The sequence below is a fragment of the Plecotus auritus genome (assembly GCF_963455305.1).
Source record: "Plecotus auritus genome assembly, chromosome: 2".
Taxonomy (NCBI): Eukaryota; Metazoa; Chordata; class Mammalia; order Chiroptera; family Vespertilionidae; genus Plecotus; species Plecotus auritus.
The window spans coordinates 184618459-184638153 of record NC_137771.1 but is presented as its reverse complement, the minus strand read 5'-3'; the positions used below and the strand labels follow the sequence as shown (position 1 = coordinate 184638153).

The 19695-nt window shown below is 38.4% G+C and overlaps 1 protein-coding gene across 8 annotated transcripts in view; it reads left to right on the top strand.

Moving 5' to 3' along the window:
- VPS8 (VPS8 subunit of CORVET complex) overlaps positions 1–19695 on the top strand; it is a 261243-nt gene that overhangs the window by 46547 nt on the left and 195001 nt on the right. For all 8 annotated transcript variants that reach the window (XM_080656453.1, XM_080656454.1, XM_080656450.1 and 5 more), the window contains exons 8-13: positions 3302–3426; positions 9788–9874; positions 12975–13042; positions 14295–14448; positions 14553–14612; positions 15820–15927. In XM_080656453.1, coding sequence (XP_080512579.1) covers positions 3302–3426; positions 9788–9874; positions 12975–13042; positions 14295–14448; positions 14553–14612; positions 15820–15927 — 602 coding nt within the window. The remainder of the gene's footprint in view (positions 1–3301; positions 3427–9787; positions 9875–12974; positions 13043–14294; positions 14449–14552; positions 14613–15819; positions 15928–19695) is intronic.

Below are 19695 nucleotides of genomic sequence, written 5' to 3'. Positions count from 1 at the left end.
CAAAGGAGATTTCAGAGAGTAGAGGGAGAATAGAATGTTTACATTTAAATTGAAATCAAGCAGCCACTGGAGAGTTGAATTTGCAGAGAGCACTGATTTTCATCTTTCTTGCTTCTGTCCATGTCCTGTTCTTTCCATATAACTACAGAATTTAAGTGTTTGAAAGAGGTTTTATTTTTTACTTTTCCCCAGAATTGTTTAGTTAAATCTAGCAAAGAAACCTCTCCAATAAGACTGTTTTCCTTTTTCTACAGAAATCTACCTTTTCTGAATTTAGTCTAAATTCTATAATAGCTAGTTTGTTAATATGGTACTGTAAAAATAGAGTGTATAAAGCCAGCAATAAGAATTGATAAATATCTTTTGGAGTTAAAATAGGTTATATTTTATATACTGTGCATCATTTCATAGCCATGTGACCTTATAAAGGGACATTATCAATGTATTATAATTTATTATAATGAATACATTGTAAAAATCAAGAAAAAAGTTAAGACTATTTTTATTAACACAGTCCTGTTGGGTGTAAATTAATACATCTTTCAGGAATGACCAAGGTTGATAATTTGGTTTCTTGTCTTAGCTAGTTTTCAGTACAGGGGACCCATAGTCAGGAAAGCAGAGTCATGTTTGGGTTTTTAACCTCAAATCACATACTGTCTTTTTCCTTTCCTCTTTTCTTCTCTGTTTCCTCTTTCTTAATTGTACCTTTATTTTCTATTTTATCATACACTTTAATTCTCCTATTCTTTTCCTGAGCTATAATACTTAAATAGTCTAATTTAAAGTATGAACTTCGTTAAATCAGAAAGCAGTAGTGGTTGTCTCTAAGTTTGATGGATCCGAACTATGTAAAGTTTGGATCTCAAAGCAGTGATTACAAAGGATCCCAGCAGGACTCCATTCAGACAGGAGCCCAGACTCTGGGGCTTTGTGAGACTGGAATGGAGTTTCTGCCTTTGTCCTCTTAACTGTCAGTTATTCCATTGCCTACACGCATTACCCGAAATAGTGGTATGTGCCCAACGGTTGTATTGTGACAGTTTGCAAAATAAGGTGTATGGATAATCTGCTGCTTAAGGCAACCCTGATAAGGATAATGGAAACACCATTTTTTTATAGATAGTTTCAGTTAAGCAAAATAAAATGTTACATCACATTTAGAGTAAGGAAATCTTAATAATTTGAACTAAACTAGGGAAGGGAAGAAAAAGTATGTAAATAAGGAAAAAGTAGAAAAAAATCTATAATTGTAATAATGCTAGATATGAATAAAGATAATGACTTTTAAAACACATCAGCCCTTATATATTTATGAGTTTTACTACTTTTTGAATATGAGTTTTACTCCTTTTTGAATATTCAGCATAGAAGGCTAAAATCTAAAATGATTTCAGTAAACGAGAAGTATTTTTTGTGTGGCAGATACCATACAGCCATCAATTGAGTCAGAATTCCTTGGGAAGGTGGAAATTACTATTTGAGCCAGTTTATGAACATAGAAAAATATTCTTACAGTATTTACTTTTGATGGGAAAAAGGACTTACACAATATTTCCTAGACCTGAGAATGCATGTTTTGGGGCTCTTTCTGATAACTAGATTTACCCTTACAAAAGGAAGATTTGCAAATGTGGAAGCTGTCCAGATAACTTGTCAGGTGCCTCTGAGTGTAAGGAAGGCACCGTGCTAGTATTCTGGGAGTGTTTATTCACTTACAACTTTTGCCTTTACAGAGGTTTCAGTCTCATGGTGGAAAACCTATTTACCTCCAAAAAATAGCATGTAGATAATGTTAATAAAATTTGGCTAAGTAAATTTTAAAGATCTTATTGGCTTAATGATTTATGAATCAGGTAGCATTATCTAGTACAGCAGTTTTCAACCTGTGTGATGTAAGAATTTTTAAAACATGCAATACCTGCTATTTAGTTAGGGCACTGACCTCTTTTCCCTTAGATTGTCAAATAAAAGAATAACAACAGCTAACACAACAATAGCCATCCTGTGTGAATGAATCAAAATTATACCTATTTTGTTTTGTCAGATTGGCAAAAAAATACACTTTTTGGTGTGCTGCAGAATTTTGGTAATTAGTTTATGCATGCCATGATATTAAAAAGATTGAAAATCGCTGATCTAGCAGATAGAAAGGAGCTCCCAGAAGCTATACAAAATGAAAGACTTCTATAGGCAGAAGGGAATGGAACAAGGAAGTTAATACTAGCAAAAAGCAGATTGGGTGTGGCAAGGTCACCTTCCTTTATGATGGGTCTGTCAAACAGATAGATTACCTAACTAGTACTGACCAGGCAATTCCTGATCGACTGGTTTAAAATTCCATTCCTGGGAGACACCGAAACTAATTTAAGTATTAAGTCTTAGTTTGGTGATAGGGGGCTTAGCAAAAGTGACTCCATTTTGGGCCTTTTGTATTGTTTTTAATACTAGTGAAGGGTGACACAAACAATTGCTGGGGGAGTTGAGAGAATTCCAGATTGTGTATGTGTGGTGGGTTTATTTATTTTCCCCTCTAAAGTTAAACTTTATAGGCATGCCTTATTATATTTAAATTTTTTATTTCATGGTTTTCAAGTGGGTACAGTAATGAACGTTATACAAAATAAGCATTATCTAGGAGATGCCAGAGAAATTTATTTTAATTATTAGATAATAACATTTAATAAATATTTGAGTGCCTCCTGGAGCTATCAGAGGTGATTAAGGCAAAATCCTTGCCCTTAAATAACTTAATCTAGTAGAGATTTTAATTATTTGCTTTTAGCATATCAAGTGTGATGCTTGAAATAATTCTGTTAAGTAGTTAAACACTATAATTTTATTCTGTTAATTTGCTTAGTAAACCTTTTCTTCATGGATAATAGAAATGAAGTCAAATTCTAAATTAATAAAATTTGATTTTTCAATTTTCAAAGCTACTTAAAAAGGTAGTATTCCCTGTAACTTTTCATCTTGAAAATAGCAAGAAATACAATTCTGGAATGAGGGCAATGAAAGATGGGTTGTTTGTGGAGATAGTTTTCTTATGGAGTTTTTCACTTATCATTAGCAAGTTATGTATTATGCTTCTGTGTGGATATTGTGTCTCCCCTCCTGCATTTTTAGTGTCTAATTCAGTGCCCAGCCTTTAGTAGATGCTTAATACATGTATTTAAAATGATATAACTTCATCAGTTGATTCTTGGTACCTCCCAAGTTTTTGAAAACAAGCCCATAATAAATATGTATATATTTACTCCTTCCACTTCTTTCAGTTGATTTTACAAATTGCTTTCTTTAGATCAGAATCAAGCCTTGCGACTCTGTCTGGGTAGCACTAGTGTTGGAGGTCAGTATGGAGCCATCTCTGCCCTCAGTATTAACAACGACTGCTCAAGACTTCTCTGTGGCTTTGCTAAAGGACAGGTAAATATGAACTTTATTTTATCCATAAGACAATCACTTTTTAAAAATAGTATCTCTAGATAAATATCTTGAAGACCAAAATGTGTTATAAAGTGACATGCCTATAGAACTAACTTGAGATTGCTCAGTCTCACTTTTGTCTTATTCAAATTTTATAGTAATTGTTATTGACTGAGCCAGAGTATGTGATTTGTTAAAAATTGAGGTATAATTCACATATAACATTATATTAGTTTCAAGTGTACAATATAATGATTCCATATTTGTATATATCTGAATTATCACCACAATAAGTCTGTTTACCATTCGTCATCATACAGAATTACATAATTATTTTTTTCTTATAATGAGAACTTTTAAGATTAACTCTCTTAGCAACTTTCAAATATGCAGTCAATATTATTGACTGTAGTCATCATGCTGTACATTACATCCCCATAACTGATTTATTTTATAACTGGAAATTTGTACCTGTTGACCCCCTTCACTCATTTTACCCAACCCTCAAGTAAGCCCCCTCCCCTCTGGTAACCACCAGTCTGTTTTCCATATCAATGAGTTTTGTTTTGTTCTTGTTTTTTTAAATTCCATATATAAGTGAAATCACATGATATTTGTCTTTCTCTTAGCATAATACCCTCAAGGTTCATCCATGTTGCAAATGGCAAACTTCCTTCTTTTTTATTTTTAATCACCGAGTAGAAGTCCATTATATATATATATATATGTATGTATATATATATATATATGTATGTATATGTTCTATATATCACATCTTCTTTATCCATTCATCCATTGATGGACCCTTAGATTATTTCCACTTTAGCTATTGTAAATACTACAGTGAAAATGAGGCTGTAGATATCTTTTTGAGATAGTATTTTTATTTTTTGGGGGGATAAATTCCCAGGATTGGAATTGCTGGGGCATATAGTAGTTCTATTTTTAATTTTTTGAGGAACCGCCATACTGTTTTTCACAGTAGCTGTATCTACTTATATTCCCAACAATAGTACACTAGAGTTTTGTTTTTCCACACCCTCGTCCACATTTGTTATTTTTTGTCTTTTGATCCTAGCCATTCTAACAGGTGTGAGGTGATATCTCATTATGGTTTTGATTTGCATTTCCCTGATGATTAGTGATGTTAAGTATCTTTGTTTTAAAGTTTTTTTTGTCTGGTAGAAGTATAGCTACCTCAGCCTTCTTTTGGCTTTCATTTGCATGAAACATCTTTTTCTATTCTTTTACTTTCATTCTGTGTGTGTCTGTACATCTGAAGTGAGTCTTGTAGTCACCATATAGATGGGTCTTGTGTTTTAATCTATTCAACCACTTCTGTGTCTTTTGTTTGGAGAATTTAGTTAACATTTAAAGTAATTATTGATAGCTATGTACTTATTGCCATTTTATTAATTTTTTTCTGGCTGTTTTATGTTTCCTTTCTTCTACTTTTGCTCTCCTTTCTTGTGGTTTGATGACTTTATTGTTATGCTTAGACTCCTTTCTTATTATCTTTTAAGTTTATAGCAAGCTAAGTATTTTTTCTTTTTAAATTTTATTTATTTATTCCTTACCTGAGGATATTTTTCCATTGATTTTTAAAATTTTTATTTTATTTTATTTTTCTTTATTAATTAAGGTATTACATATGTGTCCTGATGCCCCCATTACCCGCCCCCCCCCCACTCATGTCCTCACCCCCTGGTGTCTGTGTCCATTCGTTAGGCTTATATGCATGCATACAAGTCCTTTGGTTGATCTCTCCCCCTTACCCCCAACCTCCCCTACCTTCCCTCTGAGGTTTGATGGTCTGTTCAATGCCTCTATGTCTCTGGATCTATTTTTGTTCATCAGTTTATGTTATTCATTATATTCCACAAATGAGTGAGATCATGTGATATTTATCTTTCTCTGACTGGTTTATTTTGCTTAGCATAATGCTCTCCAGTTTCATTCATGCTGTTGCATATGTAAGAATTCCTTCTTTTTTTACCACAGCATAGTATTCCATTGTGTAGATGTACCACAGTTTTTTAATCCTCTCATCTGCTGATGGGCACTTAGGCTGCAAGCCAAGTTTTAATGCATTCTAAAACTTCACATTTTTACTTTCCCTCCCACGTGTTTTATTTTCAATGTCACATTTTACAACTTTTTATTTTGTGTATCCCTTAACTATTTATTGTAGTTTTAGTTCTTTTTACTACATTTGTCTGTTAACGTTCATTTTAGCTTTAACTACTACCTTTCCTCTATATTTACCTTTACCAGTGAGATTTTTATTTTCATATGTTTTCTTGTTACTAATTAGTATCTTTTCTTGTCAGTTTAAAGAAGTCCCTTTAACATTTCTTATAAGGCCTGTTTAGTGGTGATGTACTATTTTAGCTTTTGCTTATCTTGAAACTCTTTATCTCTCATACTAGAGGCCCGGTGCACGAAATTCGTGCATGGGGGGGGGGGGGAAGGGAGGGGGTGTGTGTCCCTCAGCCCTGCCTGCACCCTCCCAATCTAGGACCCCTTGAGGGATGTTCGACTGCCCGTTTAGGCCCCATCCCAGTGGGCCTAAACAGGCAGTCAGACATTCCTCTCACAATCCAGGACTTCTGGCTCCCAACTGCCCTCCCCTGCAGGCCTGGTCCCCCACAACTGCCCGCCCCTGCTGGCCTGGTCCCCCCAACTGCTCTCCCCTGCCAGCCTGGTTCCCCCCCCCCCCCAACTGCTCTCCCCTGCAGGCCTGCCCCCCTCAACTGTCCTCCCCTGCAGGCCTGGTCACGCCTAACTGCCCTCCCTACTGGCCTGGTCGCCCCTAACTGCCCTCCCCTGCGGGCCTGGTCCCCCCCAACTGCCCTCCCCTGCAGGCCTGGGTCCCCCCCAACTGCCCTCCTCTGCAGGCCTGGGTCCCCCCATCTGCCCTCCATTGCTGGCCTGGTCTCCCCCAACTGCCCTCCTCTGCCGGCTGGTCACCCCTAACTTCCCACAACTTCCCTCCCCTGCAGGCCATCTTATGGTGGCCATCTTGTGGCAGCCATCTTCTGTCCAGATGGGGGCAGCCATCTTGTGTCTTGGTATGATGGTCAATTTGCATATTAGTCTTTTATTAGATAGGATAATTCTGAATGATAACCTTGCCCAGTAGAGTACTCTTGAAGAGTTTTCCTTTCAGCACTTTGAATTTATCATACCACTCTCTTGTGGTCTTCGAAGTTTCTGCTGAAAAAAATGCTGATAATCTTTGGGGAGAGGGTTGTTCCCTTGTTTGTAACAAGTTGTTTTCTTTTGCTAATTCTCTCTTTATCTTTACCTTTTGACATTTTAATTATAATGTGTCTTGATGTGGATATCATTGTGTTTCTCCTAGTTGGAACTATCTGAGTTTCCTCGTCTGGATGTCTGTTTCCTTCTCTAGGTTAGGGAAGTTTGCAGCAATTATGTCTTTTTTTTTTTTTTTTTTTTTTTAAATAATCTACTTTGTTGTTTTTTGTTAATCCTTACCCAAGGGTATTTTTCCATTGATTTTTAGAGAGAGTGGAAGGGAGAGGGAGAGACAGAGAGAAACATCAATGTGAGAGAGACACATCGATTGGTGGCCTCCCACACACACCCTGGGGCTGCGGTTGAGTCTGCAACATACTTGCCTTTGACCGAACGGAACCCGGGACCCTTCAGTCCATGGGCTGACGTTCTAACCACTGAGAAAACTGGCTAGGGCTGCAGCCATTATGACTTTAAATAAGTTTTCTGCCTCTTTCTCTCTTTCTTCTTCTGTAATGTGAATGTTATTTTACTTGATGTTAACCCCTAGGTTTCTTAAGCTAGCTTAATTTTTTAAATTATTATTATTATTTTTTGCTACTTTGTTTGGGTGAGTTCCACTACTCTGTCTTTCAGATCACTGATCCTTTCTTCTACTTTATCCAGTTTGCTATTGAACCCCTGTTGTTTTTTTTTCCATTTCAGCTATTGTATTCTTAAACTCTGTGACTTCTATTTGCCACTTTCTCTTTTTCTTTCTTTCTTGTTGCCACTTTCTTATAGTTTCTATGTCTTTGTTGACGTTCCCACTGTGTTCCTTCATTCTCCTGCCAAGTTTGGTGAGCATCATTATTACCATTACTTTGAACTCTTTATTAGGTAAATTACTTATTTTCATTTTATTAAGATATATTTTTCTGAGATTTTATCTTGTTTTTTGTTTTTTTTAAACATATTTATTTGTTTCCTCTCTGTATTTGCTTGACTCTCTGTGTTTGTTTCTCTGTATTTGGGGAAGCAGCTGCCTCTCCCACTCTTTTTTTTTTTTTATTCCCCCATTGCTTACCCACCCCCCACCCTCCACTCATGCCCTCACCCCCCTGGTGTCTGTGTCCATTGGTTAGGCTTATATGCATGCATAGAAGTCCTTTGGTTGATCTCTCCCACTCTTGAAGAGTGACCTTGTGTAGGAGAGATGAACCTTATTTTCAACCTGGCCCTAACTCTTGGTTGTCTCTTGAACTGTTGTGATTATCTAAGCAGGCTGATTTAAATTTGATAGGTCCCAGTTTTGAGGATTTGCCATGCCCTGCCAGTGTTACAAAGGGAGGGATCTCATTAAGCACCCAGTTTCAGGCTGACTGAAAACCACATCCTTCAGCAGCAGCTTTTAACATATACAAATATACTGTATACAGTCCACTGGAACTGCAATTGTAAAACCCTGCTGGCCTCCAGTCCAAGCGATCTGCAGGTGTCCCCTGGGAAACAGTTGCAAAAATTTGGGTATATCAGCTCCTTTCTGGAAGGTACCAGCAAGCTGTAGTGAGAGAGTGTATAAAGCTGACATATCTTGGCCTACATTCCCTGAGAGCTCCTCTATGGCCTCTAGATGTGTAGCAAAGCTGAAGCCTGCCCCTGTGTGAATGGCACACTCCTACTGACTTTGGCAAGGCAAAGGGAGAGCACAGGGCTGGAGCGAACCTGCCAGCTTTGGTGAGGCCACTAGACAGTGCTGGGGTATGACAGTAGCTTTGGTGGGGCTGTGAGAGTGCACCGGGCTGGGACACTCCTGCCAGTTTTAATGAGGGAGCAGAGGAGTGTAGGGAAGGGACATGCTCTCCAACTTAGTGGGACCACACAGGACTATACTGTGACTGCACACATCTGCTGGCTACAGCAATGTAGAAGGAAAGTGCACAAATGGCATCCATCAGCACTGGTGTTGGCTAGGTAGAAGGGGAGCAAAAAATGGTGCCCAACAGTGCCTCCATCCCCAGAGAGAGTCCCATCAGGCCCCTGCCCCATTCAGCAGACACTTTAAGATTAGCAAATGAATCCCCTTTACCGTTAGTTTAGGTTCTTTTAAAACTTCCAGTTTTGTGCTGGGTTCCTGGGCAAGTGAGTCTGCATGCAAGCCCGTTATGGGCAGAATCTCAGTTCCCTATAGCTCTTTGTGTTTCCTGGACACAAGCCCTTTTGTTTTCAAAGCCAGGTGTTTTTGGAGCTCATCTCTCTGGCACAGGCCCCAAGGGTAGGAGCGCCTGAAGTGGGGCATGAATTCCTCACTCCCCAGGGAGAAACTCTGTATTTGTGAGATCCCTCTGGATAGTGGGCTGCCGTGCTGGGGGTGGGTTTTCGGTAAGACTGCATCTCTGTCTCTCCTACCCATCTCGATGTGGCTCTTTTATCTTTGTTCTGGAGGAGCTGTTAAGCAGTTTTTAGGTCTTTTTAAGAGGGAATTATTCCATGTGTGGCCATGGGAGGAGGTGAGTTTAGGATCTTCCTACTCTGCCATCTTGAATCCCCGACCTTTTAAGCCTGTGATTTTTTAATATCCTAAATCATGTGTCTGAATAAGTAAATAGTTTTTATAAACAAACCAGGGTGTTATATAACATATTTCCTTGCAGTAGTATAGATAATTGTTGCTACTTTTAAAATACAGTATATTCTGCTTTGTGTATTCTTATTACTGTGCTCTTGGATAACTATTTTGGTATTTCTTTCCACTTCTGAAACTGGCAATAATATAGGGTATTTCTTATCTTGTGACTTATACATCACTGGCTAGTTTGGTAGTAAATTTTTATCAGTCCTAAAGAAATGGACTCATTAAAGAAATTTCTTTGACCTGTTAGTATAAAAACAAAATTTAAATTCTAAAGGGAGAAGTAGATTGGGCGGGATGAGGGGTGGATGAAGATGGAATGAAGGCCCCGTGCTTTAATGTGTCTATAACCTTTAGTTATATTTTAACTTTATGGTTCTTTGCCTGCAATGTTTATAGACCAAGAATAGATTATTTCAGCAAGAAGGCAGGATACTTAAGTCCAAAAAAGAGCAATAAATTTGTTTTTTAAAGCATTTAGTTGTCTTTTAGATTACTATGTGGGATTTGGCCAGTGGAAAACTTCTAAGATCAATAACAGATGCTCATCCTCCAGGAACAGCAATATTGCATATTAAGGTAATATCTTTGTTTTCTTTTTCTGATACTTTTTATTATTATGTCTATGTATCTGTTTTTAAGTACATTTCTTTATAAAAAAGAATTCCTGAAAAGAAACTGTCTTTTGTTTGACTAGCCCAACAAGATGTTTTCCCAAGTGAAAAACCAGATGTGGGCTAGCATGGTACCATTAGCTGCAAGTTGAACTGATGTCTAATAGATATAGCAGGAAAAGAGTACATTGATGTGCTCCTAGATAAGAGGTTGGCAGCAAAGACAGGTGGTTTCATTACCTTAATGAAACTCATGGGATGATTTTTTTAAAAAAATATATTTTATTGATTTGTTACAGAGAGGAAGTGAGAGGGATAGGGAGTTAGAAACATCGATGAGAGAGAAACATCAATCAGCTGCCTCCTGCACACCTCCTACTGGGGATGTGCCCGCAACCAAGGTACATGCCCTTGACTGGAATCGAACCTGGGACCCTTGAGTCCACAGGCCGACGCTCTATCCACTGAGCCAAACCGGTTAGGGCCATGGGATGATTTTAAAAGGTCTTTTTACCTTTTGTTTAGTCCACCAAGGCTTTATTGCTGAGATAGCGTGCCTAGTCACACTTCGTTGGGAATTACCTGAGGTTCAAGGCACCAACTGCGAAAGAACCAAGGTTTGCATTATGTTTAGAAATGAATCTGTTGGTTTATTTTCTTTCAGGCCTTTAAAGGAAAAGCATTAATATATGAGTCTTGGCTTTCTCCTTACAGGCCTGAAAAAAAATAAACCAACTTAGGACGCAGATTTTATTTGTAAATACAATGTAAACCTTGGTTTTTGTATGTTGTCAAGCCCATGTTCAGAAGCATAAAAGGTAGAGGACTATAACTAGGGAAGTCTAAAATTAGATTTTCTAGATTTTAATTAGGTACACATTTGGTTGCTTAGCTGTGCAGCCCTCTTTTATCCATACATATGCTTTTTACAGTCTGCAAGCATCTGGAGTTTATGTGTCTGGATTTAGGTTAGTTACATAAAAGTCTTCTGTGAGAAAGCAGCATTGAAGCATTTAGCAACAATGAAAACAACCAAGACAAGTAAAAGTAGAGAGAATTTCTTTTCTTTCTGAACATCATGGCACTTTATTTTGACCTTTTTTCATATGGTGTGTACCAACTGCTAATATGTTATAGTTGTTTGTGTTTACGTTTTATCTCCTTTAATAGATTAAGATCTTTGAAACCAGAATTTGTTTCTCATTTACTTTGTGTTATGCATAGTAGCTGCTCAATAAATGTTTGGTTAAAGGAATAATTAGTTGGTGATGTTTATGAAAGGCCAATCCATTTGCAGAAAAAACATACCTTTTAGGAGAAACAATAGGAAAGAAGCTATAAAGGCAAAGAGAAAAGAGAAGAATGCAGCTAAGGTTAAAAGCATAGTAGTTGTAGCTATTGGGAATGGTGGTAAAGGTGGTGCTGCATGCAGACATATGACATTGGAGAAAGGGGTGGCAAGAGATATATATGATTAGATACTTATGAAGTTTTGGATTGACAGTAGCCACTTGCACTTCAATACTCTTACTCATTGTTCTCCAAAGTTAACTCTATATCTCATCAGTATCGGTTTGGGCTTGCTTATTTTTATTTGTTTATATATATTATAATTATATGAACATATTGTACTAGTAGTTAAATACATTGTAAAACACATACACAAGAAGTAGAAAATTAATTAAAAAAAATACAGTCCTGTTATTTTTCCTACACTCTGAGGTATATGCCTCCCACTTTGGCAACTGCTTAGTTGGTTGAGAGCACAAGTGTGGGACTTCTTTACTATGCCTGTGTGTGAGGTTGAGGAGGAATAATTTTACAGTGGCCCCCTGTACCTCAACCATTCCTGACTAAGAGCATGTAGGCACGTCATTTAGGATGGCTCACCAACCGTTGGGTTAGGGAGACCAGTCACTGTATATGGTACAAGTTAAGTTATTCAGTTTTATATTGTACAACATCTACATTTACCATACCTCATAAGCCTGTAGGACAGTCTGTCCCTGTGAACATTATTTATTACTTTGAGTTTTCAAGAGTAAGTAATAGTAACCGAGGTACTGTTAGTTGAAGAAGAGCAAGGAGGCAGCACATTTAGGATCAGCACATTTAGGAATCTACATATATATAAAAGCCTAAGCGATCATTACGACTGAACAACCGGAATGACCGGTCGACCAGTCTCTATGACACGCACTGATCACCAGGGGGCAGACACTCAATGCAGGAGCTGCCCCCTGGTGGTCAGTGTGCTCCTACAGCAGGAGCACCGCTCAGCCAGAAGCCATGCTCATGGCTGGTGAGTGCAGCTGCAGCAGCGAGAGCCTCTCCCGCCTCCACGGTAGCGCCACTGGGTGGCAGCAGCAGCAGACGCAGCAGGGCCGGGATGAGTAGCTGTGGAGCTGTGCCCGGCCTGGCTGGGGCTCCTCCCCGGCTGCCTGCTGCTTCGGCACTGCTACATCCCTCGGGGGGATGTTGGACTGCCGGGTTTCCGCCTGATCCCAGGGGATTGGGCCGAAACCCACCAGTCTGACATCCTTCGATGGGTCCCGGATTGCAAGAGGGCGCAGGCCAGGCTGAGGGACCCCACCTGTGCATGAATCCATGCACTGGGCCTCTAGTAGTTATATAAAAGTTAAACTATTTTATGTATAATGGATTAACTCCTCAGATATTTAGACAACATATTCAGACAAGTTTATTCTTCAGAGATACCAAATATCTTTTATTCTTGAAAACAAGGCAACTGCAAATGTATTCAAAGTATCCTATTCAGTTTAATCAAGTTAGAAAAAGTTAATGTAAGAAACCAAGTAGAAAACTTTAGGGCTTTTATGAATTATAGTTTGTATTTTTCTTTTATCCTAAGCAAAGGTGGTTTTATATTTTTAAAACCACAGGTAAGTTTGTGTGTTTAGAGTGATAAGCTAAGTTTAGCTAAGGTGATTTCAATACTAAGTATTAGCATTGTTTGTTTTAGATTTTAAAAAAATTATAATTTTTCTCCCTTACCTTCTTAACATTTGACTGGTTACAAGAAAATAAATTTTTTCTCTGTTCAGTTTACAGATGATCCAACTCTTGCAATTTGCAACGACAGCGGAGGCTCTGTTTTTGAATTGACATTTAAGTAAGAGACTAATGGACATTTGTTGACAAATGAAAAGACTAGCTCTGGTTAATGACTTCAAGTTGAACATGAAGAAGTCTGGAAAACCCATGTAATTGAAAATAGGTTATGGTTCTGTATTACAATGGCCTGGGGAGGCTTATGGAACATATGGAGTTCCAGGCCTGCCTTCCACCCCTCAATTTCTGTCTTAGTTAGTAGGTTTGAGTTGGGATTCTAAACTTGGGGAACCATTATTCTGGAGTATTTCACTAATTTTCATTTAGTTCTCATGCCAAGCTGATTATAAAACCATAGTAGCCAGGTATAGGAAGGTTTTTATTGTCTTAGAATTGCCCCATATATACTTTAAATTAGAGCAAAGACTATTTAGATAACATGGAAGAACACTTATAAAGCTGAGTTTAGAAAAATAGATTATCAAATACAATATGTATTATGTTTCCCTCAGTTCTTTAAAGTAAGGATTTTTTTTTGTTTCTTGTATTTCTTATACCTTCTAACAATGCTAAGCCCAAAGTAATTGCTTAAAAAATACTGTTTATTTGTTCAGCTAATTTTTATTGAGCATATGTATGTGTAACCATTGTTCTAGGCATTAAAGTTGTAGCTGTGAACCAGATAAGGTTACTACTCTAATAGAACTTACATTCTAGTTGGGGTTGGGGGAGGGATACAGACAATAAACCAACACACAAATGAAATAATTTCTGTAGTTATGAGTGCTCTGAAGAAAATAAGGTCAGTGAGCTGGAGTGTACTTGAGGATAATTCAGGAAGGCTTCTCTCAGAAGGTGACATTTGAGTAAAGATCTGAATGATAATGTGGTCAATAGATGTAAAGATCTGAAAGAAACGTTTCAGGCAGAGGGACATTCAGGCACAAACGCTCTGATGGGCGGGCACAGACTTGGCCTGCTGGAGCAACCAGTTAGGTGTGGCTGGAGTGTGGCTTTCTCAGGAACAACAGTAATGGGAGAGGGTGAAGGCTGGAGCCAGATCATATAGGGCCTTAAAACATGTAAAGAAGTTTGGATTTTATTTTATATACAGTGGCAAGCCATTGGAGTGTTTTTTAGAAGAGTAATAAATCTGGCCTATATTTTAAAAAGATCATGCTGATGTCTTGTGGAGTTTGCATTGCTGGGGGCCAGAGTAGGAGTTAGGAGGCTATTGTCATAGTCCCTGCTAGAGATGATAGTGCCTTGGGTCATTGTTAAATTGGTTCTGAATTTTTTGGTTACATTTTCAGGAGAGTGATGGGAGTGAGAACCTGTGAGTCTAGATGCCTGTTCAGTGGTTCCAAGGGTGAAGTATGCTGTATTGAGCCTCTCCATTCTAAGCCTGACTTGAAAGATCATCCCATCACACAGTTTTCCTTACTAGCCATGGCTTCCTTAACCAAGGTGGGTGTATTTAGAAGATGAAACTCAGAACTTTAGAGGCTTTAAAAACCAAAAAATTTGAAAATGACAGGATAAATATTAAATGATATTTTTTTCTCCTGAAGATACTGGTCATTGGATTGAAACCATCCTTGAAAGTGTGGATGACTTTTCCCTATGGACGGGTGAGTAAGCCTCTCCATCTTTTTAGCAAAAAGACCATGTCAGGAGGTTGGGGGAAATGAATTTTAAGTGGCGAATTCTGTGAGATTGTCATAAAACTAGGTAGATGGAATTTTAAGTGGCAAATTCTGTGAGATTGTCATAAAACTAGGTAGATGGAAGTCTACTCCAAAGATTATTGTCTGGGCTTACCTTGATGTGACCAAAGCAGCATAAGCTGTTGACCTCAGCAGTGTTCTGAGGATCATGAGATCTGAACTTCTCTACCTTTATTGCTTTAAGTTTTTTCCGCTGCTGCTTAGATACTGAACTGGTAGAAAACAATACCTAACATATATTGCTACTACATACTGTTTCCTTGGCTTCTTCCTCTGGTATGTTATGCACACCTGATTTCCCTTTCTTTCCTGCTTGATTGTTTTCAGAGAGTTGTGGTCTTCCAGTGTGTGTGTGAGGAGAAGTATTGATGGGATGGGGTGGAGAATGATGCTACAGAACTAAGACTAGTTCAGAAAGCAGTCCTTATACTGAGGGAGATCACGCTTCTGTTTCCTTGGTACTCTGTGTATGTCTGTGCCGCAGTGGAAGCCTGACAAAGCTGGTTTAGATTGCCACTAGTATGTCTTAGGTTAGATTCACTGGCTAATTGAGGTTTATCATGGTGTTTTATTTGCATCCTTTTTGTATGTTTTTATTGGTATTTGTTCCAACGTTTTATTATGAACATTTTCAAACAGAAGTTGAAAAAACTTATATTAAACATCTGTATACCTACCATCTAAATTCTATAATTAACATTTTATTGTACTGTATTTACTATATATCTATTTATCTCTTCATCTACTCATCAAATTATTTACTTATTTATTTCCAAGTAAATTAAAGAAATCAGCATTTTTTTTCTTAATTTAAAGATTAGCATGCATATGATTAGCTGTAGTTATCTAAGTTTTTCCTTTTGTATAAAATTTACATACAATAAAATGCACAGATTTGGAGTGTACATTTGCTGAACTTTGTATATACTTTGTAACTCAAAACTCTATCAAAATATAAAATACAGTCAGTCCCAGCTTTGTTGGCATTTTAATGAGTAATTGGTAGAAGTTTTATCAAGGAACACTAGCCAGATGGTGTTTTTAATTAGTTTTCTCTTTGTCTTTTTGCCCGTTAACTGTGGTGAATATTTTTGGCCTTCTCTTCACTTAGATGGATCCTTCCAGTGTCCCATTGCTGGCCTGGCACTTTGTGGCAGCGCATAATTCTGTGAATCCCATGCTTGCTTTCTGCAGAGGAGATGTTGTGCATTTCCTTTTGGTAAGTCCCCATATTTGCTAGATCTGTTATAAAGTCCTTTATCAAAAGATTTTTTTTCTGATTCATCAATAATTTAATATTGTGTCAAAGAAATACGCTATCATAATTCTTTGGAGAGAGAGTAACATACTTAATTTTTATTTAAGGCTTTAATGGTTAACATGGAAAACTACTGATCACCCTACTCTGGGCCCTTTCATGGTGTGTTTCTCAGTTCCATCACCTTTGACTGACAAATAATTAGTGGTGTATGTGTAAATATGAATGTACATATGTCTGTAATAATGGCTTACCTATATACATATAGTGTATTTGTTAGACAGCAAGTATTATTGAATATCTGCTGTGTTCTCTGCACTGTGGTGGACGCAAGAAGCAATTGAGGGAAGTATAAATTCTTCTTCCATATAGCTTAAACTATTGTTTGAAAAGCCACATCAGTATGCTCATTACTACTATGGAGAATGGTTTAAGGATTCAACTATGTGGTGAGAACTAAAAGTTGATATATTTAGAGTATGAAGAGATTTGTATGGACTAGAGAGGCCAGGGAAGACTTTATGAAGGGTATATTGCAAATACTATGGGGCATGGGGTGAATATGCATAATAAGATGAACTGAAGTTATAGAGGTAAAAAGGTAATCTCTTCTTGGGTTTCTTAACTTAATTAAGCAAGTGTACTACTGTCCACCTAGTTTCTCCAGCTGGAAACCTATTAGTTGCCTTTTAGTCTCATTTCTTTTTTGCTCCATCATAACATCCTGTTGACTCTATCTCCAAAATCTCCTGATTTTACTCTCTTTGTGTCTCTCCCATTGCTGTTTCCCTAGCCTAAACCACTAACATTTTAAGCCTAGCCTCTGGAGCAGCTTCCTAATCAGTCTCTGGCTGCAGTGTATTACCATATGCTGTCACCTCTACTGGGAAAGCTCTGTGCTCTCTTCCCCTTTATCCAGCTCCTGATTAACTGCCTCCCCTTATCTCCTGAACTTAGTGCTTCTTGCTATCTACACTCATAAAACTTTCTTCTTTTATAACATTCAGTATTGTAAAATAACTTGTCTAGTATTTTTCTTCCTCACTCAACTGAAAGCTCCATAAATCTAAAGACCAACTCTATAGCTATATTTCAGCCACTAGGACAGTGCTTGTATATAGATGTTTAGTAAATGTTTATAGAATTAATGACAGGGAGAAACCTATTGTGGAAAATAAAGTTGAGTATATGGCATGGATCTAGATTAGGGGTTGGCAAATTCTGGCCTGTGGGGCAAATCTGGCTGGCTCCTTGTTTTTGTAAGTAAAGTTTTAATAGAACACAGTCATGTCCATTCAGTTATGTATTATTTGTGGCTGCTTTTGCACTGTAGTGGCAGAGTTGAGTAATTGTGACACAGACCATATGGTTTGCAGAACCCAAACTATTTATTGTGTGGCCTTTTACAGAAAAGTTTGCTAACTCCTGATCTGGATTGTGTATACTTGACCTAGATTGGTAATGGGGAGCCATCATGAGTTCTTAGGTAATTAAAATGATAAAGATGTGATTAAAGTGATATTTTAGGAAGATTAATATGGAATTAGCAAAAAGAAAAGATTGTAGGAGGGAAATGGAAGGTTTGGCTCCTGTAATAAAGCAGGTATGAGGTCTTCAGACAAGGATGGTCGGTTGTAGTGAGAGGTAGGGATGATATTTTGAAGGAAAGACAAGACTTCTGATATTATTGGTTCTAGGACTGAAGGACATGAATGAAACATTTCATTTTTGAGTATACATTTTAAAAGCATGAAATATTTAAAGAGAGTTAAGGTTAGGGAAGGTTTGAGTGGGCTGAGTTGGTAATGAAGGTGGAAGTTGTATTGGAGAATGTCATCTGGGCAGATGGCAATCCAGGTCTGGGGTACAAGTGAGAATTCCAGGATAGAGAAGGTAGTTGAAACAGTGAAAATAAAAAGCTAGAGCATACATAACCTTAGTGGATACTCACACAAGGGAAAGGAAGAAGAAAAGGCAACAGGAGAGGAGGTTCCTATAAAGGCATGTAGAGGTAGGAGGTGAAATAGGACAGTATGGTATCATACTGAAGACAAAGGAGAGGTTTCAGGGCAGTATGAATTCCAGGGTAACATAATACCAAAGAAAGATCAAGGAAGAAGACCAAAGATAAGACCATTGGATATGCATGAATTAGTTCATTAGAAACTTTTCAGAGGACTAATTATCAGTGCAATGGAGGTAGAGCTAGACTCTAAAGACTTGTTAAAGAAATGAGTATTTAGAAGGGCAAACTGACACAATCGTAGCATAGTGTTTGGTTGAAAGAGGAAAGAGAATGGTTACATATCTGTAAGAAGTAAATGAAAGGAAGGGTTTTATATTTTTATTTGAAGATGGAAAAGTCAGTAACATGTTTGATAGTAAGAGGAAAAGGGCCCTTAAAAAGGAGTGATTGAATATGATATCCATGGAGGGGTAATAAACAGTGATAAAGGGGGTAGGATTTAGAGTGTATAAAGGTGAAATGATTTCTTGAGCAAATCTTAGGGGAGTAATTAATGTTGGCATTGATCTTTTCAATTATGAAACACTTAAAAATATTTTTATTGATTTCGAAGAGGAAAGGAGAGGGAGAGAGACATAGAAACATCAATGATGAGAATTGATGCCTCCTGCCTACTGGGGATCGAGCCCACAACCCAGGCATGTGCCCTGAGTGGGAATCAAACTGTGACCTTCTGGTTCATAGGTTGATGCTCAACTACTGAGTCATACCAGCAGAGCTGAAATACTTTCAACATATGCAAGATAATGGAACAACTTGATGCCATCTTATTTTAAATTTACAAATGAGGAAACTGAGAAAAAATTAGTGATTTGCCCTTGTTCACACAGCTGTTGTAGTGGAACTTATTCTGCTTCAAGGGGACAGGACACTGAAGAAGAGAGACAAGCACAATGTACAGCTGACCTGCCTGAAAGTCATGGCATTCAGTTCAGCCTGAGTTTTCTTGCGCATTCCCCATACTAGTGTTCTAGATGTCTTCCTTTCCCTTGAAGTACCAATTCCTCTTTGCCTTCTAGTTCCATCACTGTGGTGTTGACCTCACCAGATATCTTAACAAACAACTCAGACCACTTAGTATGGGCCCTTCATGTCCTCCCATCTTCACTAAGTCACTTCCCTGTAAGAAAGGGAGCTCCTTTACCAGAGTTGTTTGGAGCAGAAGTGGAGAATGCACATTATAAGGATGATTGGAGGTTATAGAGTATGTTTATACACATCCTATATAATAAAAGCGTAATATGCAAATTGAATGAACGGTGGAATGACCGGTTGGTGGGGGGCGGTGCCAGGCCAGCCAAGGTGCATGCCAGCGGGCAGAGGGAGGGGATGGTGATGCGGGGGGGGGGGGTGAAGGAGGGGGAGGAATGGTGGGATGGCGGCAGAGGGGTGATGGGGGGGGGCAGGGCTGGCCGCTCACCAGCCGGTGTCATCCCCTGATCAGCCCACCCAGTTGCCTCCCACAGAGGGGCTGTCAGATCGGACATCTCCTGAGAGTCCCCAGACTGCGAGAGGGCACAAGCTGGGTTGAGGGGCCCCCCAGGAGTGCACGAATTTTTGTGCACCAGGTCTCTAGCCCTATCTAATAAAGAGGGAATATGCTAATTGACCATCACTCCATCACAAAGATGGCTGCACCCACAGCTGAGGCCAAGTTCCCTTAAGGAGCCTTAACGAGCAATCAGCAGGGACCTGAGGCTATG